At 43.4% G+C, this 26,828-nt stretch overlaps 3 protein-coding genes across 4 annotated transcripts; 2 read left to right on the top strand and 1 right to left on the bottom strand.

Annotated features, from left to right (window-relative positions):
• The first annotated feature begins 44 nt into the window (after window positions 1-44).
• Window positions 45-5,081, top strand: rpl9 (ribosomal protein L9). 2 transcript variants are annotated; one of them, XM_030094791.1, is made up of 8 exons: window positions 92-115; window positions 721-767; window positions 1,077-1,192; window positions 1,617-1,712; window positions 2,136-2,268; window positions 2,959-3,039; window positions 4,039-4,168; window positions 4,915-4,943. In XM_030094791.1, exons 2-7 carry the CDS (start codon window positions 722-724, stop codon window positions 4,143-4,145), a joined length of 579 nt encoding a protein of 192 aa, XP_029950651.1. In that variant the 5' UTR covers window positions 92-115; window position 721; the 3' UTR covers window positions 4,146-4,168; window positions 4,915-4,943. The 2 variants fall into 2 exon arrangements, with proteins under 2 accessions (XP_029950650.1, XP_029950651.1); XM_030094790.1 differs by lacking the exon at window positions 4,039-4,168 and having other exon boundaries at window positions 45-115; window positions 4,915-5,081.
• Window positions 5,082-6,065: 984 nt separating this feature from the next.
• On the top strand, window positions 6,066-14,235 carry rfc1 (replication factor C (activator 1) 1). The gene is made up of 23 exons (XM_030095118.1): window positions 6,066-6,166; window positions 6,582-6,743; window positions 6,839-6,914; window positions 7,374-7,490; window positions 7,603-7,898; window positions 8,138-8,209; window positions 8,480-8,557; window positions 8,637-8,981; window positions 9,075-9,188; window positions 9,288-9,467; window positions 9,579-9,683; window positions 9,966-10,413; window positions 10,502-10,617; window positions 10,784-10,898; window positions 11,090-11,178; window positions 11,359-11,496; window positions 11,669-11,764; window positions 11,855-12,108; window positions 12,209-12,326; window positions 12,565-12,710; window positions 12,783-12,996; window positions 13,080-13,271; window positions 13,498-14,235. Exons 1-23 carry the CDS (start codon window positions 6,164-6,166, stop codon window positions 13,591-13,593), a joined length of 3,570 nt encoding a protein of 1,189 aa, XP_029950978.1. The 5' UTR covers window positions 6,066-6,163; the 3' UTR covers window positions 13,594-14,235.
• A 186-nt stretch (window positions 14,236-14,421) lies between these two features.
• wdr19 (WD repeat domain 19) lies at window positions 14,422-24,936 on the bottom strand. Its single transcript, XM_030095117.1, has 36 exons — window positions 24,850-24,936; window positions 24,414-24,505; window positions 24,240-24,305; window positions 24,009-24,134; window positions 23,720-23,835; window positions 23,504-23,619; window positions 23,241-23,321; window positions 22,884-22,996; window positions 22,619-22,792; window positions 22,465-22,535; window positions 22,212-22,384; window positions 21,712-21,832; window positions 21,506-21,612; window positions 21,261-21,377; window positions 21,019-21,174; window positions 20,687-20,834; window positions 20,316-20,529; window positions 19,746-19,905; window positions 19,523-19,633; window positions 19,289-19,398; window positions 19,157-19,214; window positions 18,929-19,075; window positions 18,760-18,842; window positions 18,590-18,673; window positions 18,355-18,501; window positions 17,477-17,601; window positions 17,176-17,285; window positions 17,011-17,079; window positions 16,838-16,915; window positions 16,406-16,502; window positions 16,191-16,315; window positions 15,961-16,042; window positions 15,720-15,870; window positions 15,507-15,630; window positions 15,337-15,413; window positions 14,422-15,136 (listed from the first exon to the last, which is right to left on the bottom strand). The coding sequence occupies exons 1-36, from the start codon at window positions 24,853-24,855 to the stop codon at window positions 15,022-15,024; spliced, it is 4,050 nt and encodes a 1,349-aa protein (XP_029950977.1). The 5' UTR covers window positions 24,856-24,936; the 3' UTR covers window positions 14,422-15,021.
• Window positions 24,937-26,828: the final 1,892 nt, after the last annotated feature.

Here is a 26,828-nt window from a genome sequence, read left to right as displayed (position 1 = left end):
ACTGCTGTCATCAGCAAGTCCTGGAATCGACTCGTTATGTCTCACGGCCTTACGTAGGTTTTCTACAACAACGTGATGACGTCGACCCTTCTTCCTTTCCTCTGCTACCGGCGAGGTGAGGATATCCTAAATGAAGTCTTCTAGTTTCATCTAACTCCATCTGTACACATTAAACCTGATTTATGCTCATCCTTCAATTTTTAGATGCGTATACTATTTGATTATGTGTTCCGTCCTGTATTGAGCGTATAGGTTAGACTAACCCGGAGATATTTTAATAGTTTTTGCCACACAGCGTCTCTGAGGCCTGACGCTGCTTACGTGCCAACAGTCGCGGCTAGCACAACTCAGTAAATTAAAAATATGTATGTCCTAAGCTGTGAGTGAGCGTACCCTGTCGATGAAATACTTGGAGTTAATTTCGAAACAGACGCAGCTCTTTCTCCTCTCTAAGTTTGAGTTAGCGTCACAGCAAAAGTTAGCCGTGAAGCTAGCATGCACACTGGGTCCATTGGTTTCTGTAGCTGTTGAATTTCACTGAACACAGGCTTCAGAATTTAATCAATTAACTGAAGATTACTATTATTCTGAGTGTTGTTTCACACATAGACTACCTATACATGCTGATATATTTAATCTAGGACTCTGCTGTAAATCAACATCTGACGTTTTGTCATGCTGTCAGTGAGAATTAATTGAGTGTAACGTATTTTGCTCCAGAATGAAGACCATTCTCAGCAGTCAGACTGTCGACCTCCCCGACAATGGTAAGAATCATAGTGTTAAGTTTTTAAGAAATGTCTTCACAGCTGTGTAGTTATTTGGGAAGTAGTGAAAGCATTTGTTCCTGTACTTGAAAGGCTTTGGGATCAAAATGAAATAAACTGATGATGTAGATCTTTTGTTTTAATGAAGTCTGAAATGTCATGGACATGTTTCATGTACAATTTGCATTAGAGATGAAATCTATTACAGCATTGCTCAAACAAGGAAGCCATTATTGCTTGGTGAAATGCTTCATATGCTGGTCTGCTAGTTGTTGAGCTTAATGCTTCACTCTTCACTTCTCCCCACAGTCGAGGTGAGGCTGAAGGGCCGAACAGTTACTGTTAAAGGGCCCCGTGGCAAGCTTACCAGGGAGTTTAACCACATCAACCTGGAGCTCAGCCTGCTGGGCAAGAAACAGAACAAGGTAAGGAGGAAACAGTCTTCTGCGTACCATTAATGCTGATGTGATAAACATGTGTCCAGAATGCAACACCTCTTTACTTGTATCTCATTAACTTCTTACTATATCCCAGTCAGAATTAAGTATCTGACTACAGACTCAATATAGTGGCAAAACTCAGACACGTTCCCTCTGTTTAAATATAGTAATTCTTGGGCTGAATGGTCATAATTGCAATGTGTAAATTGATTGTAAATAAATTGGTCAGGCTGTGTAATGCATGCGTTCAAGAATCGTTCACTTGATCCTCTTGCCATTGAATATTTAAAACCGACAGTCATCAAAAATTAGACTAGTAGGTGCTGATTCTGAGAAGAGGAAAGGTGTTTCAGGATTGGTCCCAGGGCATGGAAAGTAATGCAGTTTGCTCTGCTGTTCACCTCCCCAGCTGCGTGTGGACAAATGGTGGGGAAACAGAAAGGAGCTGGCCACAGTCCGTACCATCTGCAGCCACGTTCAGAACATGATCAAGGGAGTGACACTGGTAAGATTTCAGAGCAGTTTGGTGGAAATGACTACCTGAGTGAAACATGTCAGACAGCTATCATGAGCTGAGACTGAGGCTTTAGAGCAGGATATTCAAGGAGAGCATATGCTATCACCTGAATATCTGTTAGATCTATAAGAGGTATAAATGAAAGCTCTGATAGGTATTCTGTGTAACCTGCTGAACACTAGACTAGCCAATTGTGGAATTTGTGACCCTACTTGTACCCAGGATGAAGTGAAACTATAAAAAATAAGCTTGAGGCAAGTACAGATGCATTTTTGTGTGTGTTCAGTAGAGGTCCATGATTTAGGCCTTGAATACCCCTGGATTAGTTTTATTCTGTACCTGCTGTTCCCTTTTATTAAGGGATTTGCTTCGTCTGCTTCAGCATTGCTTCTCTCGCTTGTCTGATCGCAGGGTTTCCGGTATAAAATGCGCTCGGTGTACGCCCATTTCCCCATCAACGTCGTCATTCAGGAGTCTGGAAGTATGGTGGAGATCAGGAACTTCCTGGGAGAGAAATACATCCGCCGCGTCCGAATGAGGCCAGGTGAGTCTGAAAAAGACAGTGACATTGATGTGAGGTCCAGAAATGTTTTCTTGAAATAAAACATGCTGCACCCAATGATGCATCAGTACTGAGCAGGCTAACATCCTTGGTCACAGGCAAAACTTTCCCCGATTGCAAACAGCTCAATTGTATCTTTTTCTGTCATTTAACATAGTTGCGGTTTTATTCATTATCTAAATATAATCTATTCTTTCCAGACACATTCACTGCAGAGACTAACCCTTTCACACCAACATGCCTATAACCTGAGAGTGAACGTGTCATTTTAATAACCAGTTAGTTTTTAGAGACTTGGATTCAAGTTATATTTCCTTTTCCGAATTTAAACCTAACGTGTTATAAAACACCCTAAGACGAGCATCCCCCATTTTAAGCTTTGCGTCAAACCAGTACGCTTCTCTGATCTTCTTGAGCGTCAACAGAGAAGAAAGCAGAACTTTATCAAAATCCAGACTGTTCTGACTGCTGCTAAAGCTAGAATCGAACAAATTCTGTCAGGTTTACTGATTATACAGAAGACTTAAAGGTGACTATTTGAGTTCCTCTGTGCCGAGGATCTGAGCTGTAAGAGCTAGTCTGTTTTGGTTTTTTTACACACTTATCTTTTTATGAAAATAGAAGACTGCTCATGCCTGTTGGTGAAATGTCGGTTTGCATCTCTGCTTCCAGGTGTGGTGTGCGCAGTTTCAGCTGCCCAGAAGGACGAGCTGGTCCTGGAGGGTAACGACATCGAGCTGGTGTCTAACTCAGGTTAGTCTGCCTGTATGTCCCTCAGCAGTGGTTCTATGTTACACAAACACAATAATCAACAGTATTGTGACATAAAGGAGGAATGAACATCATTTGCAGACTGCCGGTCCCTTTGAAACTAAACATCTGACCAATCCCTAATCTTCATGTAACTATTAGCTGTTCATCAGTGCTGTGCTCCCCACCCCACCCCAATTCTCACTTTTTCCAAAGAAAAAAAGTGCATCCTTGTGAATTGTGAGTTTGTTGATCCTCCTCCTCCAACTGAAGAATAGTTTGTTCTGTTAGAGTAAACCCTTGTGTTGTCAATGAGGTGCAGTGATAGTTCATTATTTGTGTAAGCATTTAGGAATTCATCTTCCTCACACTTGTGCATAAATAATTAACGGCTGTATTTCCATTGGATGCGGTCTACGTGCGGCATGACGTACCGCAGCCTATTTTCTCCACATGGTGCAGCCAACATGCAAGGAAGTGAAGGAACATGCTAAAAACAGACACTATTACAACTAAAATACAGCCTGAGGTCTTTGATCCACACCGCTGACACACAGACTACAGTATTAAAATGTTCTAGACTTCATTAAATGTCTTCACTTCTTCTGAATATAACGATGATTCAGACTCAGGGAGCCGTTGAGTAATTTATTCATATGTTGCACCAAACTTAAACGGAGAATCACTAACTGCACCTCAGTGTTTATTCCCACCTTGTTACTGTCTCAGCAGCAGTTTGGTTTTGTCTCTACTCACTTTAAACCTCAGCGCTTCATCAGGATGCTGTTAAACATTAGTAATAACATCAGTTATCCAAACTAATCAATCTGAAATGTTCAATTTTGAGGAATTCCATTGAATAAGAGTTTGAATTGGAGCCAAACCAGAACTGTCCTGTATGAACACTCCCTCAGTAATTTTGATGTCTCCCTCAGTCCCTCCTCCTCGTCCCTGTGACCCTGGTGTGTTGTCCTGCTCCTCACCCCACCTTTTCTGTTGCAGCTGCTCTGATCCAGCAGGCCACCACAGTCAAAAATAAGGATATCAGAAAGTTCTTGGACGGCATTTACGTGTCTGAGAAGGGAACCGTAGTGGAACCGGAGCAGTAAAAGTTACACCAGCACTCGTAGAGGTTAGATACTGTCGTCGAAGCCGCTCGGTGTGTCCGACGAGAGGGCAGACCGCTTCTCTTTCTTTGCATGGTCTTTGCACCGTTTTCTTTTTTTAATGGCTTTTTCTTCTTCAGAAGCTTCTTCTTTCTTGCCACTGCTTTGAGAACCAGCTTGAAATGGCTCGTTTCTCTGAACACTCGTGATGTGTCTTGTGTCGTCACCCACTCAGAATGAGAGAATCTTAATGAAATGATCAACTTGAAGCTGAGTGTGACTTTTATTGGTTGTTTTAATGCACTTTCTGTTTTCAGCTGTCCACACACACTGTGAATGCATTATAGATATGAATTGTTTCCAACACTTTGTATTTTTGTTACTCTGAGATTTTCATCGGATTTGATTTTGGTTCCTGAGTCATGTCTCTCTGTTTGTCACAATCAGCTGTGCTTCCAATGTGTGTGGGTTTTTTTTTTTCTCATCTTTTTATTCCTAAAGCCTAAACATTTAAGAACCAACTGTGACATGCTTGGATTCCCACTTTGCAAATAGCAAAATGCTAAATATTTGTGTAACTTGCATCTTTCTTGCCTGAATCTTTGAGTTCTTTTCTCAGTGCTGTGCCGTTCAGATGTCTGCATGTGTTTGACTTGACCTAAATCTTAAAATCTTCTCTTCTTTGGTGCTCAGGTCATTCCCTGCCGGTTTCTGTTAAATCTCCTGCACCTCCCATGACGTGTTTTAAATGAACGCTCCTCTCTGTTTCCAGCTGCCCTGATCCAACAGGCCACCACGGTCCGAAAGAAAGACATCAGGAAGTTTCTAGACGGCATCTACGTCAGTGAGAAGACCACTGTTGTGGAGCTCGATGTCGAATAAATTAATATCCATCAAGTCCTGTTAATGACCAATAAAACTACCATCTTTTCCAATTAACCCGAGTTTTGCTTTTCTTTCTCTGTATTATGATGCTGTGAAAATGAGCTGAATAATAAACATTGTCATTTATAGATGGTGAGATAATGAACTTGTAATAATTATAACGTGCACTCAATACAGTGTTATGATTCATATTTTGATCTTTATTTTTGTGACATTGCAGAAATTAACCACAGAATTAAATGTTTAAGCACACAACATTTACAAGTATAAATCACGAAGTACAGAACTGTTCTCTGGATACATGAGGATATGACTAATCCAGAATATTAGCCTGTGGACTCTGCTGCAGTTCAGTTGGTGATTGCATGAAGTGACATGCTGTGAAAAACTAAGTTTTATGATTGTTTATAACATTTAAGTGAACGTTGTATAAGTGTAAAATTGTTTCATGTTTCATTTTATTTGAAAGAAAACAGATCAGTACAAATATGAATTATACAAAACATTTATTTTGTCATACATGACTATAAAATGAGATAAAAAAATAGCAAAAACATGCTCACTTGATACGTTAATGTAATTTTGAGGTCTGCAAATCTTAATTTCTTTAGTATTCAATTAAATTTAAGTTGTTTTTATGAAGCGCCAAATATTTCATATCTAAATACTGTTAGAGAGAAAACCCATAAATCCCAGCATGTTTAGTCTTATTCGCAGGACAGGTTGTTTTTCTTTGATATTTATAATCAACTCTAATTTGGACGTATAAGAGATTATACTCCAAATTATAATCAAAAAATTAAAAATTATTCTCGAAATACTCCAACCTGATTTACTTATGGAAACCTGGGACATAAGAGAATATGAACAAGAATCAAATAGCTAAACGAACAAGCTGTTTGACTAACAGCGGTATTCCTAATTAAAGTTGACATTTAAATATGTTTTTGTTTAAGTTTATCAAGGTTTTCAGAAGCATCCCGCGCGCAGTGACGCAGTGACGCACGCGCACCAACCAGCCGCCGCTGCGTCATTTCCAGGCGACCCAAAAGTGCTGCTTCGCGCCAAGCACTGGAGGGATTTTCTCACTTTTTAGATGACAAACCTCCCTAAACACCGCGGGAAACAGCTTCGTGATGGTAGGTTATGCATTTCAGCTGTTCGTTCGTACTAGACGGCGGGCTGTGCGCGTAAACATGTGAATAAAAGTGATCAATTAAGAAAACCACGACCATATTAAGGTGTTAAAGCTGCAGCTAACAGGATCAACTTGTCAGTCTCTCTTTGTAAAGTGAGCAGAACTGAGCGTCAGTTTGCAATCATAACTATTCTCTTATTGTGCGACAGTTGTCGATTATCCGCTGCTGAAATTACAAAGTTGCAACCGTTTAAATGTATAAATTCAGTTTCAGAAGTCCAATCTGTTTTTATTGATTTGCATTCAGCTTTTGCAACATAACGGCAGAAAACGGGCAATGAAGTTTGTGTTTGTGTGTGTTTGTGTGTGTGTGTGTGTGTGCGTGTGTGTGTGTGTGTGTGTGTGTGTTCTCACAGGACATCAGACGGTTTTTTGCGCCCACCTCAGCTAAGTCCACCCTCCAGAAACCATCCGTAAAAGGAAACACACAAGAGGAAGACAAGAAGAAGAGGAAGAAAAATAAAAGCCCTCTTTCTTCAGATGAGGAGGTGAAACCGAAGAAGAAGGAGACCAGCAAGGCAAGGAGACCATGATTTCTCCACTCCCCCTCTTGAAATTACCTTTAAGTCTTTCATTTTCATCACCTGGCTTAATTCTGGTTTATTGTCTGCAGGTTAAAGGCTCCAGAGCAGAGCAGAAACCCAAGGAGAGCGAGAAGAAGCGCAAGAAGCACGCTGTCATAGTTTCAGGTCAGAAGGATTCTCATACTTTCATCAGTTTACCGCACAGTCATGGTTGCTCCCAAAGTGTTTCTTATCAGGGCGATTGATCACATATTACCCTCTGCGGAAATCAAAACCTTTTCAATTTCAGTGGGTGGAAAACCAAAGTGGTGATAAAGCTGCCTTTATTGTGCTTGTAGAGGGTGTGGTGGACTGAACCTTTAACTGCAAGAGAAAACAACACAAAACAACTGTGGACAAATTGTTCCTGTTGTTTTTTTTTTTCCATCTCTCTGATGGGAAGCGAATATCAGAAATTTTCACTTTTTAGGTTTTAATGTGTGCACAGTTCAGTGTGCAATCCTTGCTCAGTAAAAAAGTCTATATTACTAAAGAAAATCAAAGAAATATTATTCTTACATATGTTTTATACATTAAAATAAACTTACATTGCAGCATCTCATTCGTCTTGTTCTTTCTGTTCAGACTCTGAGGACGAGGAGCCAGTGAGCAAGTCAAAAAAATCCTCCAAAGAGAAACCGAAGCGCGGCAGAGCGGATCCGAATCTTAAAAAAGATCCTGTGCAGTACGTCTCCGAAACAGGTGAACGAATCTTATTCCCATTGTGTGAGCATACTCATTTTTAATGCTCTGTGAGTTTTGTTGATGGAGGAAAACACCAGATGTTGACCAGATGTTTTTGTTCTGCTTTCAGACTCTGACAGTGACAACTTTCAGACTTTGAAGAAGGACGTCAAACCCAAACAGAATGGCACTAACAGAAAGCTGGAGGCTTCGAGCTCTCATCCAGCAGCCAAAGAGGAGAAGAAGTCTCCTCCTGTCAAACCGTCAACTCAGGGGAAGACGGGGCTGAAGTCTCCTCCTGGTCCCGCCAAGTCCGCCCCTCCTCCACAGCCCAAACAAACCCCCACCTCAGTGTTCGACTACTTCGGCAGCGCCAGCATCCAGCGTTCGGACAAGAAGCTGGTGGCCAGCGCCAAACGAAAAGCAGTGAGTACAACTGCGTTATTACTGTGTGTGATTTCTTTTCCACTTTGAAAGATAATTAAGATTGCATCATTCTAAATATCCAAACTTTTAGCAATAGGGCCGTAGCAGTTTTAAACCAAACTGTAAGATATTAAATTGTAGGATTTTTGTTGCCCTCCATTACTAGGAACAGAAAAACTATTGAGGAGTCAATCTTTGTTTCTACAAACTGAATTTGTAAAAACTGATCTCCTCCTCAGCCACCGCAAGACGCAGACGAGCTGAGTGATGCAGAAATCGCCCGACAGCTGCAGATGGACGAGGACATGGAGGTACAGCAACTCATGTTTGGAGCTGAAATGTGAATCTGTAGAGTTTTCCAGTGTGTCCGTTATTCATGAACAAAATGTCTGAATATGTGGTCCTGTGTGTACACGCTCAGTCGGTGCTGTCATTCAAAGATTCAGCAGGTTTTCCAAAATGAGGAAGGCTCACAGAAGTTTGATGAAGCTCAAATTGTGATTATGCATTTTGTAGTTTTAAAAGTTGTGTCTCTGCAGCGTTCAGCTCGGGGTTCATGGTGCTTTGTTCTTTTCACTTAGCTGGAGAAACAGATTCACGCGGACGAGGACTTCGCCAGGACTCTGGCCATGCTGGACGAGGAGCCTCAGTCCAAAAAGGTGAATAAAGTTGCATCAAAAAAATCCATTCTTTCTATCGAAGCTGGGAACTCTTGTCACGTTGTGTGTTTTCATTAAGGCTCGCAAAGGACCCGATGAGAGCCGGAACGCAACTCCCAAAAAGAACACCTCAGATGCCGTCAGCTCGAGCAGCTCGTCCAAACCCGACCGCAGGGCGTCGGAGGACGTCGTCAGTCCGTCCCCCAAGCAAAACACGTCCCCGGTCAAAGCCAGCTCCAAACTGGCCATGATGAAGAAAAAGGCCGAGGCGAAGGGTGAAGGATCCAAGAGCAAAACTTCACCTGCTAAAATGAAAATCTCCCCCAAAAAGGAGCCTCCGGCTTCATCGAGTGCAGAAATGAAGTTCACACCGAAAACAGGAACCACGCCCAAGACGCTGAAGATTTCTCCTAAGAAACCCGAGGTGAGCCATGCAGGCGTTTCAGTGACAGGTGACAGTGTCAACGTGACGCACACCGAGTGAAATCATCCTGAAAGAGCTGTTTTCCTTCATCAGAGCACAAGTACGACTCCTGACGAAGCTGAGAAGAGGAAGATCAACTCCTCCGCTTACAGGAACTATCTGAACAGAGACGGACCTCGAGCTCTGGGCTCCAAGGAAATCCCAGAGGTAGAAGTGCAGCGAAGCGTTACCATGGCGACACAAACGGCAGCGTTTGCCCCCCTCCCCTCTGAGCGAGTCCTACCCTGTGCTGCTGTGTTCCACCAGGGGGCAGAGAACTGTTTGGAGGGCTGCGTGTTCGTGCTGACGGGCGTCCTGGAGTCCATGGAGCGGGACGACGCCAAGTCCCTCATCGAGCGCTACGGAGGGAAGGTGACCGGCAACGTCAGCAAGAAGACGTCCTACGTGGTGCGGGGCAGAGACAGCGGGGTGTCCAAGATCGATAAGGTGACCCACCTCCTGACGGGGAAACTGTTAAATCACTCCAGCATGGCGTAAACCCTCTTGTCCAGCTACAGTTTATTTTGTTTTAATTTTCATGTTTGTTGTTTTGCTCAGGCGGAGAGCTTGGGCACCACAATCCTGGATGAAGATGGTCTCTTGGAGCTGATTCGGACCAAACCAGGAAAGAAATCAAAGTACGAAATTGCTGCAGAAGCTGAGGTCAGTTCTTCACCACGCTTTGAGGCTTTTTTACAGTCAGTGAAGCTTCTGGTGGCAAAATCTGATCACATGTGGTCTTGAAAATAGCCTGTATCTGACTTTGTGGTAGATTTTTGCTAGTAAATGTATGTGATGTATAAATGGTTCTGGTTTGAAAGGATGTAATTTATATCTAAAGAGGTTGACTTTCTTTACTTGATTCATGATGGAGGAGCTTTACTAACAGTTTTATTGATCAAATGACTTCATATTTGCGTGATAATGGTTCCTCTTCTCCATCAGTGTACAGCCTCAAAGAGCAGGACTCCCCCCAGCCAGACTTCAAAGACCACCCCCAAAGCTCAGAAGATCTCTCCCTCCAAGGGAAACTCCAGGTCCCCCCACACTCCGAGTCCCTCAAAGACCGGCCTGGCTCAAGGGCACGGCTCCAGAGCTGGACACGGCCACACGCCGCTGGGGAGAGGCTCCGGTCACACGGCCCGGAGGGAGCTGGGCCTTTCTGCCCCGTCCTCCTCCTCCTCCTCCTCCTCCTCCTCCTCCTCCTCCTCTTCGCCGGGTCGGTCGCCTCCAGGAGAGGGCGCCAGTCTGCTGTGGGTGGACAAGTACCGGCCGCGCTCCCTGAAGTCTGTGATCGGCCAGCAGGGGGAGCAGAGCTGCGCCAACAAGCTGCTGCGCTGGCTGCAGAACTGGCAGAAAAACCACGGCGCGGGCGCCAGCAGCAAGCCGGCAGGTAGAAAACTGAAGACTTTCCGTTTCGGTGAGGTTTGTCTCGACGAAATACCGCAGAGCTGACCACTGTGTGCTGCTCTCTGCTGCAGCGGCACGCTTCGGCAAATTCGGAGGAGGCAGAGATGACGGATCCGGGTTCAAAGCCGCCCTGCTGTCCGGACCTCCAGGGGTGGGGAAGACCACCACAGCTGTTCTGGTCTGCCAGGTCAGCTCCAAGCCATCGCTCAAATGATTTTCCTAACTGGAACTTAAGATGTCAAATCCAGATGTTTTAACAAATTTAGATCCCAACAGTAAAAATCACTGGATTTATTGTTTATTTGTTGTTTCTCGCCGTGATCATGAACTGTTTTGACCCTGTCGGTCTGTAGGAGCTCGGCTTCAGCTTCGTGGAGATGAACGCCAGCTGCACGCGCAGCAAAAACAGCCTGAAGGAAGTTGTTGCAGAATCTCTCAACAACACCAGCATTGAGACCTTCTACAAAGGTGATCAGTCCTTCAGTCAGCGAGTCCCCGTCCAGTGGGAAGCAGTAGTGATACTACATAAAGAAAGCATTTGATCACAATACTGAATTACTGAGTGTAATTATGTTCACAACTGCAGAAATTTGCATTTCTTCTTCAATTCTTTTGTCACAATTCATCCACATACTCAGACTTGTCGTATTATTTTTCAGGCACGTCTCAGACAGTGAGCAGTAAACACGTCCTGATCATGGACGAGGTTGACGGCATGGCCGGTAACGAGGACCGTGGAGGAATTCAGGTAAATCTTCACATTCAGGTCGTCAAGCTGATGAGAATCTGTTAATCTGGAGATGTTTCTGGCCTGCCTTAAGTTTTGCACCTGAACAGGGCAGACCAGAATGCAATGAGACCAAAACCTAACTCAACCTGATGTAAGTCTCGATTTGATCGCTGACCTTTGACCTTATGACCCTCGCAGGAGATGATTGGCCTGATCAAAAGTTCAAAGATTCCCATCATCTGCATGTGCAACGACCGGAACCACCAGAAGATCAGGTCTCTGGCCAACTATTGCTTCGACCTGCGCTTCCAGAGGCCGCGAGTCGATCAGATCAAGGTACAAACACACGCCAGTAAATGTGCTTTTGAGAGTCTGGCTTCTAGGTTTCTGATTCCACATGAAGATCCTGCAGCAGATGCAGCAGAAATCCATCTGTAGTGTTCCAGACACACAACTTTCAAAGAAATATAACTGTTATTCTAAAGTGTTAATGCTTTTTTTTTTTCAGGGAGCCATGATGTCCCTCGCCTTCAAAGAGGGGATCAAGATCCCTCCTCCAGCTCTGAACGAAATCATTTTAGCCTCCAACCAGGATGTGCGACAGGTGAAGGGAGAAATCATCCTAAATCAGCATCGGACATCAAAACGTCTCCCTTTAGGCTTCCGGCCTCACGCCCCGCTGTTTCCTCTCCAGGTGATCCACAACCTGAGCATGTGGTCGGCCAAAGACAAGGTGATGACGTACGACCAGTGCAAGTCGGACGCCGCCAGCGCCCGCAAGGACATGAAGCTGGGGCCGTTCGAGGTCTGCAGGAAGGTGTTCGCCGCCGGCGAGGAGATGGCGCGCATGAGCCTCATCGACAAGTCCGACCTGTTCTTCCACGATTACTCGCTGGCGCCGCTTTTCGTCCAGGAAAACTACCTGCACGTCCGCCCCGCTGCTGCCAGGTGGGCGCAGCCTTCACTGCTCTTTCAAGCCATTTTACAAAAAATGTGAATTTTCTGTAATATCCCTGGATTTTTTCTTATCTTCTCCTGCTCGCCACAGCGGTGACATGAAGTCGCATCTGGTTCTGCTCAGCAAGACTGCCGACTCCATCTCCGATGGAGATCTGGTGGACAGACGGATCCGATCGGGCCAGAACTGGTCGCTGCTGCCCACACAGGTCTCTCACACACACTGCTTTAATGTCTTCTTATGACAAAACACATGTAGCCTTCGTAACAAGTAAAAGGCAGCAGCTGCTTTGCATTTTTACCGAAAAATGTTTGCAGTACTCACTGTTCATAGAAGAGACAGACTCTTTACAATAGACCTTGGCCTGTGATTGACCCACAGACTGAACATGCCTGCGCTGGAAGGAGTGGTTAACTGAAATTCTGTGTTCTTGTGTGTCTCTGCAGGCCATCTATGCCAGTGTGCTGCCAGGCGAGCTGATGAGAGGCTACATGGCTCAGTTTCCAGTGTTCCCCAGCTGGCTCGGCAAGAACTCGTCGGCCAGCAAGCACTCGCGGATCATCCAGGAGCTTTCCTCGCACATGAGCCTCAGGTGAGCCGTCCTCCAAAGCGTCGCCTCGCCGCCTCCTCGGTACCCGATCGCTGAATTAGCTGCTGCCTGCAGGACCCACAGCGGCAGGCAGGCGGTGAACCTGGACTACCTGCACTACCTGCGGCAGGCGCTGCTCAGCCCGCTGCAGCGGCGCGGGGCGGAGGGCGCCGCGCAGGCCGTGCAGCTGCTGGACGACTACCAGCTGGTCCGGGAGGACGTGGACAGCATCATGGAGATCAGCGTCTGGGGGGGCCAGCCGGACCCCTACTCCAGGCTGGACTCCAAGGTCTGGACGGTTCCACTGCTGTTAATGAGCCGAAGACGACACACGTCAATTTTTTTTAAAAACTTTCTTCCCTTCTTCTTCAGGTGAAGGCTGCTTTCACACGAGCGTACAACAAAGAGGCCCACCTCACACCGTACTCCCTGCAAGCGGTGAAGAAAGGCCGTCGTGGCGGCGGCGGCGGCGGTGGAGGAGAGTTTGAAGAGGACGACGCCGGACAAGATGGTCCAGAGTCTGAAGACGAGGGGGACGGCCTCAAAGTCGACGCAATGATCAAAGTAAGGGCGGTCGCACGACTTTTAATCACAAATGAGTAGGGAGATTATAGAACTCTTCTTTGTTTTTTTTTCCCCTGACACAGCCAATGTGTTTCATGTGTTCACAGTGTTTCCCAATCTCTGTCTTCAGTCTCCACTGAACAGATTCACTTGAACAGTCATAGCATTTTTAGCCTCATTTGGTTAAATGTTTCTTTCTCTCCCGTGTGTCGTTGCTCCCCTGCAGCAGAAGAAGGCTAAAGCCACCAAGGAGTCAAAGAAGGAGAAGAAAGAAGACTCTGGAAAGGGCAAAGGCAAGGGGAAAGGCAAGGCCAAGAAATGAGTGCTTTGTCTTCCTCCTCCCGGCGCCACAGACTGACATTTCTTTGTGCGCCAGCGGCGGCGCCATGAAAAGCATCAGGAAGTAGTGAAACTCAGCAGGTCAATCGTCTGTCCTTCATCTAAACACGCAGACCGAGAAGCAGTTTTTTTTTCCTGTTACTTTTTATCATCCCGTGTCTCCTGATCGAACAAACGATGATCGTCACTTCCTGTTCCTCTCATCATGTGTGTGTGTGTGTGTAGACCTCTGCAGCGACAGGAGTGTGTTCCTCTGCGCTTTAGGAGCTCAACTTGTAAATAATGTGACTGATGACGTAGAAGACATTTTGCTACCACTTAACTCCAGCGATGTCTCTTTGCTTTCGCTCAGCGGTTAGTATTCATGATGATTCCTTCTGTAAATTTACAATTTTGTAAAAACAAAACTTCATGATGGTTCAAAGAAAGACGTTGGGCTGTGAGTTGTTTTTTTTTTTTTTTTTAACCAACTGAAAAATGTATCTGGTTGTATTCCTGAATTTCAGCCTCAGTCTCAGATAAACACAATGATCGTTATAATGGAAAAATGATCTGGAAGCCACCGTGTTTTATGTTGAAGGTGTTATAGAGTTTTCTGTGTCCACTGCTCTCCATGCGCTGCCGTCTGTTACAGTTCTCCACAGCTACATCATCATCTCGGCGCACAGTCAGGCAAATATTTAAAAATAACTTTATTAAAAATTCAACAACACTCAATATTATACAAAATACTGTGAGGCTATGAGGCTGACAATTCTTTGCTTAAATTATAAACATTACAAAAGCAAACAAAAAATCAATTAAGTCCAGGTTTGTAGATGTTTTAAGGAATGTATTTCCTTTTATCCTTATTTTGGAGCTCAGTTTCACCATCAGAATACTCTTAAAACATCCATCCACTGCTCTCGTTCTGGAGCGTTTACATTCAGCCGATTCGTGGCGATGGCTTTTCTTTCTTCATAACTTTTCCAGGTTTATTACAGATAAGGCGTTTGGAATTTCATATCCTGCAAGAGTTTTTATGACACTGTTCACATTTTATTTCCCCAAAATTGTTTCATCTTTGTATAGAAAACATGGGAATTGTCCACATCATTTTTAGCTTTGGTGGTATTTCAAAGCTTCCTCCAAGAGTTTTAACTTTTGAGCTTATAGAGAGCTGAGATGACTTGACACAAGCATATTTAACTCTTTTATATAGAAATAAATCATAAAAAAAAAACAAAAAAAAAAACACCAGGAGCTTTCAGCACAAGTTGCTCAGACATAAGAGGCTGGAGAAGCCTGCTGTAAAAGACGGGGTCTGTAGAAAAGTGATAAAAAATATTTAATTATATAATATACAACTGATTCTGAACATTCAAACATCACTTATTCTTTTGATTAATTCAAGCCTTTTTTTTTTCTTTTTTCACTGATCGGCCTCATCGGGTTTCAGATAACTGGAACAATCGGAGAGCTTCTTCAGCTGTTGGGCACTCAGCTTTTCGGAGCACATGGGACACGACGTCTCAGTCGCCAGCAGCCTGGAACAGAGATCAGTGGGAAAACAGAGTATGGCCGGATGGCAATGAAAAACTGTTCAATAAGAGTCAGATAGTATTATGAGATCTGATGATGGATTCTTCATAATTATGTTCATTTCAGATAAAACAGTCACAGCGGTGGGTCGGGTTCAAAATCAGTGTGACAAATAATCCAAGTGTACAGCTGGTGTGTCACTTACAGAATGAACTGGGAGTAGAGAGCAGGGAATTCACAGTGAGGGCAGATGCACCAGTCCTCTTTCAGCATGTGACGACCCTGGAAGAAAAGTGACCACAGAAACAGGAAATGAAGAGTTCCTTCTGAGGGGAGAATTCAGAGAAGGACCCTGAGTGATGGTAGGTTTGGTACCGTGGCGATGCAGTACGGCAGGTTGTTCTTGCAGGAGATGCACAGCAGCTCATTCTGTGGCAGCTGGAAGCCGCAGTAAGGACAGGGAGTGGTTTCCTCCTCCAGCTCCGACGTGTCTGGACGCCTGTGGTGAAACATAAACGGAGTAAATAGACGGACTCTAGAAGACAGGAAGGAGGGAAGAAGCCCTCAGGTATGAACCAAACCGCTCACCGAACCATGGCCTCGATCTTCTTCCTGTACTTTGGATCAATGTCGTTTCTGTACTCCGGCCTCATCAGCATGGCGGCGAAGCTGAAAGCGGAGTTCTTCAGTCCAGCACGGTGACATTCGATGACTGCCGACGTCAGAATGGGAACAACATCTACACAGACACACACACACACCAGTTAGATCACTTGTGTATCTGGCTGTAAGTTCGATTTGGGAGAAAGGAAACTCCAGTCTGACTCACGAGCAGGAAACTTGCTGATGTTGTTGCTGACACGAATGAGCATGCGAGCCCCTTTCAGATGGTCTCCTCTCTTCACATGGATCTGGAGAAAAACATTGATCATATTCATATAAAATGGCCACATGACTATGATTAAAGATACAAAAGCTTACAATGTGCTCTCTGACAGAACGTCACCAGATCTGCTTCATGGTGTTGAACTGGATGAAGTGAATTGCAGCGGTTCTGACCTTGACCAGCAGGTATGAGTGGAGAATCATCAGGTTGGTCGCCATCTCCGCAGGGATTTTAATTTTCTGAGCCTGCAGCTCCGTGTACATGCTGAACAGCACGTCATGAGCATTGCGGTAGTTTCCTACAGAGATAAAACACAGAGACTGTATGTAAGCTCAGTTTGCATTTGAAAGATGTGTGACGGTCAGTGAACGTTTATTTCTTTTCCTACCTGCACACTGCTCCTCTCTGGCGATGATGATGGCGGTGCGAGCCGCCTCCCTGTACTGCTGCAGAGCCATGTACAGCCGGAAGAGATACTTTGCGTCCTGAAGAGGAATGTGAAACGTCAACAAATCAACAGTAGGTAAATCATCATTTTAAAACAACAACGTTACCTGGAAAGGAGAATAAACCTATAGTAATGTGGAGTTTCAGCTCTGTGTGGAATGTTTCTGCTTTACTGTATCGAATGTTGATGGTAGAGAAAGTATAGCTGGATGTTTATGCCCAAATTAAGAAAAATAAAATAAAGGAAGAAGTAGTTAGGCCAATAGTTATTTCTCAGGGTCATTTGAGGTCGTGTCTGTTGAACTCAAATCAACCTTGACAGCTGGCAAAGTGAAAGTTCAGTTTGAAAGAGAAAGCGAGGCTCCGGCGGTACCTTCGGCATCCCATCACTTTCTCCCATCAGGTAATCAATCAGCTGGTTGGTCAAAGAGCTCTCCTTGGCTTGACCCACCTGCACCGCAAAGCATGTTCAAACACACACACTCAGTTTAAATGTGGTGTTCGTGTTGTATTTATGACATCGGCTTTAACAAGCTCAGCTCTCACCGTCTCGATGGCCATCTCGATGGCCAGGCTGTCCTCGGTGCTGGGACACTTGAGGAAATGCTTCAGGGCCTGAGAGGCGCGAACAGAGAGAAACAAGCCACGTGGATGACAGCTCGTTAAAAAAAAAAAGAACCACGTGGAAACGAACGAATTCACGCCTCTTACTCGGCTGTACTGTCCACACTTCTGGAAGAACTTCCCGGCCAGTAGGTGTTTCTTCTCTCCCTCGAAGTAGAGAGCGATGCTCTGGTAGTCCTCCTGCGTGGCCTCGGAGCCTGATGAAAACAAATCCCACAAGCAATGAAAGCATCGATATCGATGATCCATCGATAAAGAACTTGTAGTTTGTTTTTAAACGGTTAAAATGAAAACAATTCAGACCAGGAGAAAACAGTGCAGAAGGGATAAAGAAAAGAATTTTTATGGGGGTATTCATGTTATGAAGCTCATTTTCACACAGACTGACCGATGATGTCTGCATAAACCTCCATCTGTCCGTGCTGCTGAGCCAGCTGGAAGGCTTCATCGTTGCATTGAGACAGAACCAGGAAGTGGATCGCTGAGCCGTAGTCATTCAAACGCAGAAAGAACCTGCCACACACACACACACACACACACACACACACACACACACACACACACACACAAGGATTTTATAAAAACAGGAAAACTACACAAACCGAAACAAAGATCCAACAATTGGCAACAGACAAATATATTTGTAAAGAAATACACTTGATGGGAATTCATTGATCATTTGAAATAAAATACATCATACTTGCAAAACCTGACACTATGATCTTTTCATCAGGGTGGATTTAATGTTTTTAAATAGCTGTGATTAGGACACATGTCAGCAGCAGATCCAAGATTATTTGAAACTTTGGACCATCGATCATTATTCATTCATTCATTCATTCATTTTCCGCCGCTTTATCCCTTTCGGGGTCGCGGGGTCGATCATTAGTGACATGTTATTCCTATTAAAAAGTCATCAAAACGATTATTTTAGTCAATGTTTTTCAACTGCAGCCTTAGAATTTGTTATGAAAGACTCAACATATATCAGAAATCAGCAACAGAAAGCAAGGAAACGTGGCCATTCATGCTTCCAGAGTTTATAACTTACAAAACATCCTCCAGTCTTTAAAGACCAAGCAAGCAAACACTGCTGCTTACACAGAATGTAACATTATAATGAATGTTAAGCCGCTAACAAGCAACTAAAGTGGGGTTTGTTGGCATGATTTCAGAAGAGCTGGCATTTATTAAAACCCTATTCATGATGTAGCACAAAGTGGCTTCATTATCGGAAAACTCTTTCTGTGGTCTGATTTATCCTACCTGGCAACCATCTTTGCTCCGTCGATGCTCTGCGTTTCCCTGACGATACGAACGGCGTCCTCAGGGTTGTTGAGATGGTCGAGCAACACCCGGATGACGTTGTCCCAGTCTTTGGCGCTCTCGTAGGCCTGTGCTGCGTCCTTATACCTGATGCAAGCAATGCAGGTCACACTGGATTTCCTCTATTTAAAAAAAACGTCTGCAGAGGAGACACATCCAGAAACGCTGGACCTACTTGCCGTCCGCCTCCTTGGCCTTCGCATACTGCAGGTGAATCTTAGGAGAGGAGACATTTGGGAGCAACTCCCCCACCTTCGCCCTGAACACACAGACAGACAGGAAAATCATTCAGGAGGAGAGAAAGTTTCCAGTGTGATCTCTGGTGTGTGTTGATTAAGGTCTCACCAGTTCTTGCAACGGATGTAGACAGACGCAGCCTTGTCGTAATACTGGCCTTTTTCATAGAGCTGGGCCGCTTCAGAGTATTGCTGTAGGATGACAGAACATCGTGGTCTTGTGTCTGCTTGTTTAGAACACACGGACGCTCATCACTGATGTTGAACTCTTCCTCTACCTTCATGCTCTCCAGGATGGCTCCACACTCCTTCTTGAGGACTCTGCTCGGGTGCTGGAGAGCCTGAGCGGCTCCTTTCCGGATGTCGCCCATTCTGATGGACATCCTGGCAACACCGGCCAGGCACGCCTCATCATGATCCTGGAACTGCATCGCACACATTAAAAAAAGAACACAACTGGCATATTTCACCAAAGGGAAATAACTGATAGAAGACACTGGGCTTACTTTATTATTGTGAGTCATTCCTTTCTCATAGTGAGCCAATGCATTCAAATAGTCCCCACTACAAAGAGAGAGCTTTAGTGAATGTTTTGGCACATCAAATTCAAAAAATGTATTGTGTGTGTGTACACTTACGTAAACTCCAGATGTCCAGCATATTCTTTGGATATAAATGGAATCTGGTCCTCTGCTAACCTCTTGGCCAGCATGAGAGCGCTGTCCCAGTGCAACAGGTCTCTTCTCATCTAACCACATAAACAACACATTAAAAATGGCTTTCATACAGTCATCAGCTATGTTAACGTCCTCATACGAAGTTACAAAGACAAGCAGTTCACGTTGGGCTTTCAAAAATCAAAATAAACAGACCTCAAGGGCAGCGAGCGGGCAGCTGGAGGACAGGTAAAGGTCCTGAGCCAGGTTGTAGTCACACAGAAACATGGCTAAATGTCCTGCAAGTAACTTCATGTCCTCTATTCCCTGCAAAGAGAAGAAGAGGGAGAGTAAGAGCAGTGTCATTTTACGTCAAAACAGACAGGAGCACTGCCTGATACAAGGAGGGCATGATGAATAAAGCTAAACCTGCATGTACCTGGATGCCCTGCAGTGACAGGACCATGCCCACGTTGCCACTCATACGATACACCTGGATGGCCAAATCCACCTCCATGTGGATCAAGCAGGCTTTTCCTAATTCTGCCCAGTCATCGTCAGCGCCTGCTGCCTTACACAGATCCCACGCCTCTTGAAATCTGAACGAAAACATGAAATGATCTTGAAATTGACACTCATTTCCTCTTTTCTCCAACATTACATCACTACTGCAGAGTGCAAATACAAGTTTCAGGCTGACGTTATGGAGGAATAAAGAAAAACACATTTAATGAAATATGTTTGAAATATAAATCCCAAGCATATGAGCCTGGTGACTTTCAATCTTTTTAAAATATAACATTTAAAAATGTTAAATTCGGATTTACTTGAACACAAAGTCTCACATTTCCAAAAGCAACCAGTAAAACCAAGCACAGATTAAACAAACATCTTAGTCTGCAGTCTAAATTTCTACTGAAAAACAGGCAAATATGACTAACAGAGATGTTCCTCTCTGCTGACTCTTCCACCACAAACACAAATCAGATAACATTTGAAAGGCCGGCACCTTTTCAGCAGGACAGCCTGGCCGATCTGCTTGCTGAGCTCCTGCGGTGAATCCATTGATTTGCCGGTCGTGTGCTTGAGGAAGGAGTGAGTGCTCAAAGTGACGTCGCTGGTCTTCCCGCTCGCAGTCTGACAAGTCAGCTCGCCGTTGTACAACAGCAAAGGCTTCTGGGAAAAGAGTAGTGGAGTGCTTCCCACCACGACCACCTGCGGACCTGAGCACAGAGATGGAGAGTAGGGTCAATATCAAGCTGAGGTCTTGGTACGCGTCAGTGTTTACACGGCTGACTGAACCTTCTCTGAGGCTCCTTCAGCTTCCTCCTGTATATTTGCGTCACTGGGGTGTGTGACGATGACGACGCGGCTCCTCACCATATATTGTGGTTTTATGTAGCGCGTAGGTGTAGACTTTGTCGTCGTCATACGCTGCAAACACTCCTCTGTCCGCGTGCCAGTTGTCCCACAGCACTCCTGTGATGGTGGGGGAGAAGTTGGGGAGCTCAAAGCAGGAGACGGTCGCCTGAATTAGACAGAAACAAATGGACCCACAAAGATTACATAAAGTCTTCTTCAAGTCTATAGGTTATTTTTACATAATTTAAAATGCATAAATCCTGTTTTATATGTTCAAACTACAGATTGATTCCAGATCACTGCATGATTAGCTGTATTTGTGCATCAGTGTGTGAAGTGACTGCACTGACATTCGCAGGGGAAAACAGGAAGCCGCTGTTCTTGTTGTCGATGAAGACGACCCGCGTGCCATTCACGTCCGGGAAGACTTTCCTCACGCCGACGGAGTGACTGTAGCTGCTCACCGTCTCCCAGTCCTCCACCATGACACACACAACGTTTCCTGACTGAGAAACAGAGATTAGAACCTCCAGTGACTTGAACTCATCTGCAGCAGTGTGGCCGGCCGAGGTGGAGTAGAGCTCATCCTTACATCGGTGCCGTAGTAGAGGAAGTCAGCGGTGAGGGCGTGGCAGAGGATCCGACCTTTCCTCTCATCGTCTGGAAAAAGCTTCATTTGCTTTTTCTCGTCGTGGTCTTTACCTTCAATCTAAAAACGACACAGAAAGACAAGCAAATTTTGATGCTGATAAAACAATAAATCTGTTGAATAAATTAACTGGATCACAGCTGTTTATCAACAAATCAGACCTAAAACATTCCCACTGAACAACTCACCATGTGCAGCTGCACTTTCCCCTCAAACAGCGCTGCTGCATAGTCAGAGTTAAGGCACAAGCTGACTATTGTCCCCAAATACTCAACATCCTTCAGTTTCTGATAACCTGAGTGACACAAATCATGTCATGAACACTGTAGCACAAACATCTGTGGACAAATAAAGAATTCAGCTATAGCCCCGACTCGGTGTTTAACACACTTACCTGGTTTTTCATCTGTTAGGGCATAAAACCAGGCTCTGTTGTTCATCCCCACTGCCACATGATAAGGTCCCACCGCGATGACGGAGGGCTCCACTTCCACTTGTATGGCCACTGTGCTCTCCTGAGAACACAGAAGACTGAAGGTCTCAATATTCAAAGTACTTCTGAATGAAAACAAGCACTGCTCTTTTTCATACAGAGCCCGTCGCTCTCCAGTCTGTGCCCTCCCTCTCCGTCTAGCTTCCTGCAGGATCTCTGACAATGGAACTGGAAGTTTGATCTGAGCCTCCTTCCTCCATCAAGTCTGCAGCAAGTGGATTATCTTGCCTGCAATGACGATGTAATATCTCTTCATTGCTTGTTGCTCCCTGAGTTTATTCTATTCATCTCTATTTTTTTCCAAATAATAATTTGTTTTGTTTGTTTGTTGCTATTTCAAAGATGAATTAAATAGATCTGATGAACTGTAGCTACTAGGTTTTTTGTGATTACTTCCTTACCCCCTCCACTTGGTTGGAAACTGTGACCTCCAGTAACGAGGTGAGGTAAGCCAGCCGGGTACCGAAGCTGTCGCCCAGGATGGGCAGCCTGGTAAGAAAGACGTGAAGAGTGCCTTTCTGTGTGGAGATGGCCAACAGCTGGCCATCATCTGTCCAGTTCAACTGATCCAGACCTGCAGGGCGACAATCAGGACTTGAGAGAGGAGTTCATCAAAATGGCATGTGGAAATAATATGCTGTAAAAAGGACAAACCTTTAGTCTCATCATCCAACTGAACAATATTGCTGATATCTTTGAGATCAGACAGCTCGTGGATTTTGATACTGCCGAACAAACAAACAAAAAATTACAATTAATAGTCACAATGAAGAGTGTCACCATTATTTGCTGGGAAACCTGTTCTTACCTGTTGTCCCCGCAGGAAGCAGCCTTGTTTAGTGCTGATGAGATTGCCACACTGTTAAGACAATCTTTATGGTTGTGAGCCTGATAGAGCTCATTTCCAATCTCCCTGATATGAGTGGAGATAACCACAAAGTATCCATGGGAGAAGCCAATGAGAATATACCCATCACCATACCTAGACGGTCAGAAAGGGAGCAAATACTATGTTTTCAGTGCATCTTGATGTCAGTCAGTATCAGCGTCTGGTGTGTGTGCACATGTAGTACCAGCGGTAGGAAACAATGTTCCCATAGAGGGGCTGGAAGGCCAACTCGATCCGATTTTCAGGGTCGTTCACGTTGAAAAGCATCAATATCTTCTTGTCGACAGACACACTGACCTGAAGAATCAATAATTCTGATCAAGTCGACATATGACAAGAGAAAAAATATAAAACTAAACCTGTATTCTGAAACTGAATGCTTTCAAATGTGCACCGCATCCGCATTTTGCTTTTACACACAAAAATATTTCAGCGATGGAGACAAATCTCATTTGTGAAGGAAGTCATTCTAAAAAAGCAGCAGTCATAAATATACACTGTTTAAAAAACATGAACAGAAACCAGGTGAAAACAAACTTACTGTGCTTTCCCCTTGAGCAGATCTCTCATCCGTCTTCATGACTGAAAAGTAAATGTCAGCAGGCTCCCCACGGAGGGTCGTCTGGCAAAAGGACAAAACAATATACTGTATTTAAGCAATGTTTCACCTTTATATTTCCTCATTGTATGTATTGCTTAGTAATGCAGAGCATTCTTTCATTCATTACAAATAATAAAGAAAATATATAAACAAATAAAACAAACAAACAAAAAAAAGACATGGCATGCTAAAGCTGTAACCACCTGTCGGACAGTGTCCCCTTCATGATTGCTGATACTCAGAGTGTTGTCTTCACTTCCCAGAGCCAGTAAGTTCTGAGAACTCCAGCATCCACAAGTGATCTTTTTTGTGTGCTTACCTAGTGAATATTGGGAAGACAAAAATATATAAATACAAAAAAGAAAAAAAAAGTCTTAATGAAAATATGGAGAAATGACGTTGTGTTGTGTGTGGATTACCCAGCACAGGGACCTTGCGTGAAGTCTGCTGATTGTAGATCAACAGGTTTCCCTTGACTGTACCGACAGCCAGAAGGGGACCAGTCTTTGACCACAAAATAAAGGACATCTGATCTCTGTTCAAAACATGGGGACAGAAACAAAGAATAACAAACCTAGACTTGTAAAGTATGAGCGATGTGTGATTCTATGAAGAGTGAGGGGTTAGGGTAGTAACCACACCACTAGAGAATTCTATTTGGTTTACAAATTTTGATAGAATTTTACTCAATAGGGATACTTGTCATACTTCATGCCGCTGTCTATCTGAGTCGTTTTATTCACGCTGGCATCCCACAAAAAGATGGAGCTTGATTTTGAAGCTATCACTGCCAGAATATCTCCATCCTTATCCCAGTCCATTCCGACGCAGCGCCTACAAAGAGAGGAAGAAATATATTAACAAAAGGGAGATGAGATTCCATTAACATAACTTTGATTCAGAGAGAAAACTGAGCAATAACAATGTTCTCAAACTGACCCTGGGAGACTGAGTTCAGTCCACTTGTGCCCATGTCGATCATATATTTTGACAGAGTTGTCCTGCCTGTGAGAATACAATGAGAAATAACAAATACAGCTCCAGTCCTGATGTTAAACTTGAATTGAAGAAAGTTATTTAATATTTTTCTTGAGGCTCCAAAAATTTACTCACCCAGCAACAGCAATGTAATTGCCAAGACTCTTTTGCCATCGATACAACAGGTTTGAACCAGCCCAGACTTTTTCGGCAAGAACGAAAACACTCTGTGGACATAAACACAACATCAGAGACAATTTCTCGCTGTTCTTATTTTTCCTAGTTAGTGGTAAACAGACAGTACTGGATGTTTATAGTTAGTAGAACCTTTGGACGTACCATTACCCGTGAAAAAAAAAAATTAATGGAAATCATGTTTGGAAAACAGTGTGTTAGAAAAGCTAACAGACTGGCGTCTGAAATTCCTCGATTTCAGCTGAACGTGAGTTAGCTCTGCTAGCTCTGTTAGCCTAACTAGCCTGTTAGCTTGACACTCCTGTAATTCAGCCAACCATAACCACGCAATGCCGCGTGCAATCCGCATATTTGCACTTCTTCGACTGTTACGAACCTTCATCTTGCTCACATGTGCTCTTCATAAGTTTTAGTCGTCCTTCTCGTCTCAAGATATCTTCGATGCTGTATGTTGGTTTCCCACAATGCTTCACTCCGAAGCGTCTGCAGGAGAAAGAGATGTCATGGCAACAGTCGTCATGGCGATCACGTCATGGACTCCCTCTTTGTTTACTGTGTTACATTTCATTCATAAATAAAACCAACTTAATACATCCAGTCAAGCCATGCTAGTTTTGTGATGTGTTTTCATTTAAAACATTTTTTCACCAATATTTCATTTGTATTTTTTTACATATAAGAACATAAATAAATAAATAAATAAATAAATAAATAAATAAATAAATATTTTTTTATTCCGAAATTCAGGATTAAATATGAATATATTATAATATATTATATATACAATAATAAACAGCGATAACATAAATAATAAATACATTTATTAAGATAAATTCTACTCCTGAAACTCACAATAAATTAATACATTCATAATACATTGCACTATAATTTCTATATGTCCCTGTTGACTTGGCGCAGTGGATTCAAACTGCTATACTACCAATAAGTTACAAGACAGTTGTTCAAAACTGTTGATTTGCTTTGTCAAGAAGACATTCTTGCACTTGCTGCTTTACAACCACAAAAGTTTGAATTTTTAGCCTTTTCATTAAATTGTCAATCAGCAGAAAATGAGTTTAAAAATCCATGGATCATCTCCCTGTTTGTTTGTGGGTGCTGCATAAAACTGGTGGCTGAACAAATATCATTGGTACATAAATGCTAAATTTTATCATGTGCAATGTGTTACTAACAAATCTTCATATGGCATTTTTCAACACAAAGAAAGTTGGTATTGGATGAACAAAGCTTCAGTAAATCAAAACATTTCTAAGTGATGATTTCGGTAGGTTCGCTGCAAATAAAAAGTCACGTGTGTCAGAGGGTGGATGGCTCATTCTTGGATCTTTTTTCTCAGGTCAATACTGTTCATATAGCTATATTAGTTTCTGAAATATGAACTAAACCCATAATTTAAGTCACAACCCAACATTTGGTCAAACATTTTTAAATAAGAAGAAAAAAGAAAAAACTGCCTTTATGGTAAGCAAAATATATTTCTGTATTTCTGACAACAACATTGAACCATTAGAACCCATTCAAAAATGCCAAATCTCAAAGTGAAAATAAACATATTAAAAACATGATCTCAGAACATGTTTTGGTCTCTATCACTGGTTCCCACTACCAGACCGGCTTGACCAGACTTCGATTTTCATATAAATCTTCTGTTGATTTTGTTTTATGAGTTAAAGTTTAGCATAAATCATCCTATCACAGCGCCCCCTCTGTCTGCGTGACAGGCTTGAATAATCACATTTATATTTGGTTCCCAATGTTCAGTATGGAGACGTCCTGCTGGAAGCTTCAAAACAGATTTCAGAACACCATGAGTCAAGTCAATCCATCTTTTATACACTGTCAGTGGTTTCATTGCACTTTCGTCACAGATGCAGAAGATGGCAGCTTTGCACTCTCAATCAGACATGAGGAAGACTAGAGCCGAAGCATTCAAGCTATAAATAAAGTTTTAAATGCACCACACACCATCCATACTGTAGGCATCCTAATGTCAAACATCAACCACAATATCTTTTTCTGTGCCTGTGTCAGCTATAAAAAGTTTATGTTGCTTAACATATCATTGGAATAAAATAAAAAAAAAAAACCCTGACATTTTGGTTTTTTTTGTCACTTTATTTTTGTTTGTTTGTTAATTTTCTCCCTCTCAAACCTTTTTCATGTACTGGATTTGTGGAAACAAATTAAATCTGTAATCTGTAATTTATAGTAAGTTTTCAGTGTTAAAATGTTATTTCATCCTTGCATTGAAGTCGATGTTTGTGCCAGAAATGTTTTGAACTGTCTTCATATATTGTGTTCAAATACGATACATCTATTTAGTCTATCCTCATG

This window comes from Salarias fasciatus, chromosome 6, assembly GCF_902148845.1.
Source record: "Salarias fasciatus chromosome 6, fSalaFa1.1, whole genome shotgun sequence".
Taxonomy (NCBI): Eukaryota; Metazoa; Chordata; class Actinopteri; order Blenniiformes; family Blenniidae; genus Salarias; species Salarias fasciatus.
Note: the sequence above shows the minus strand (reverse complement) of the source record. Positions and strands in the feature narration are given on the sequence as shown.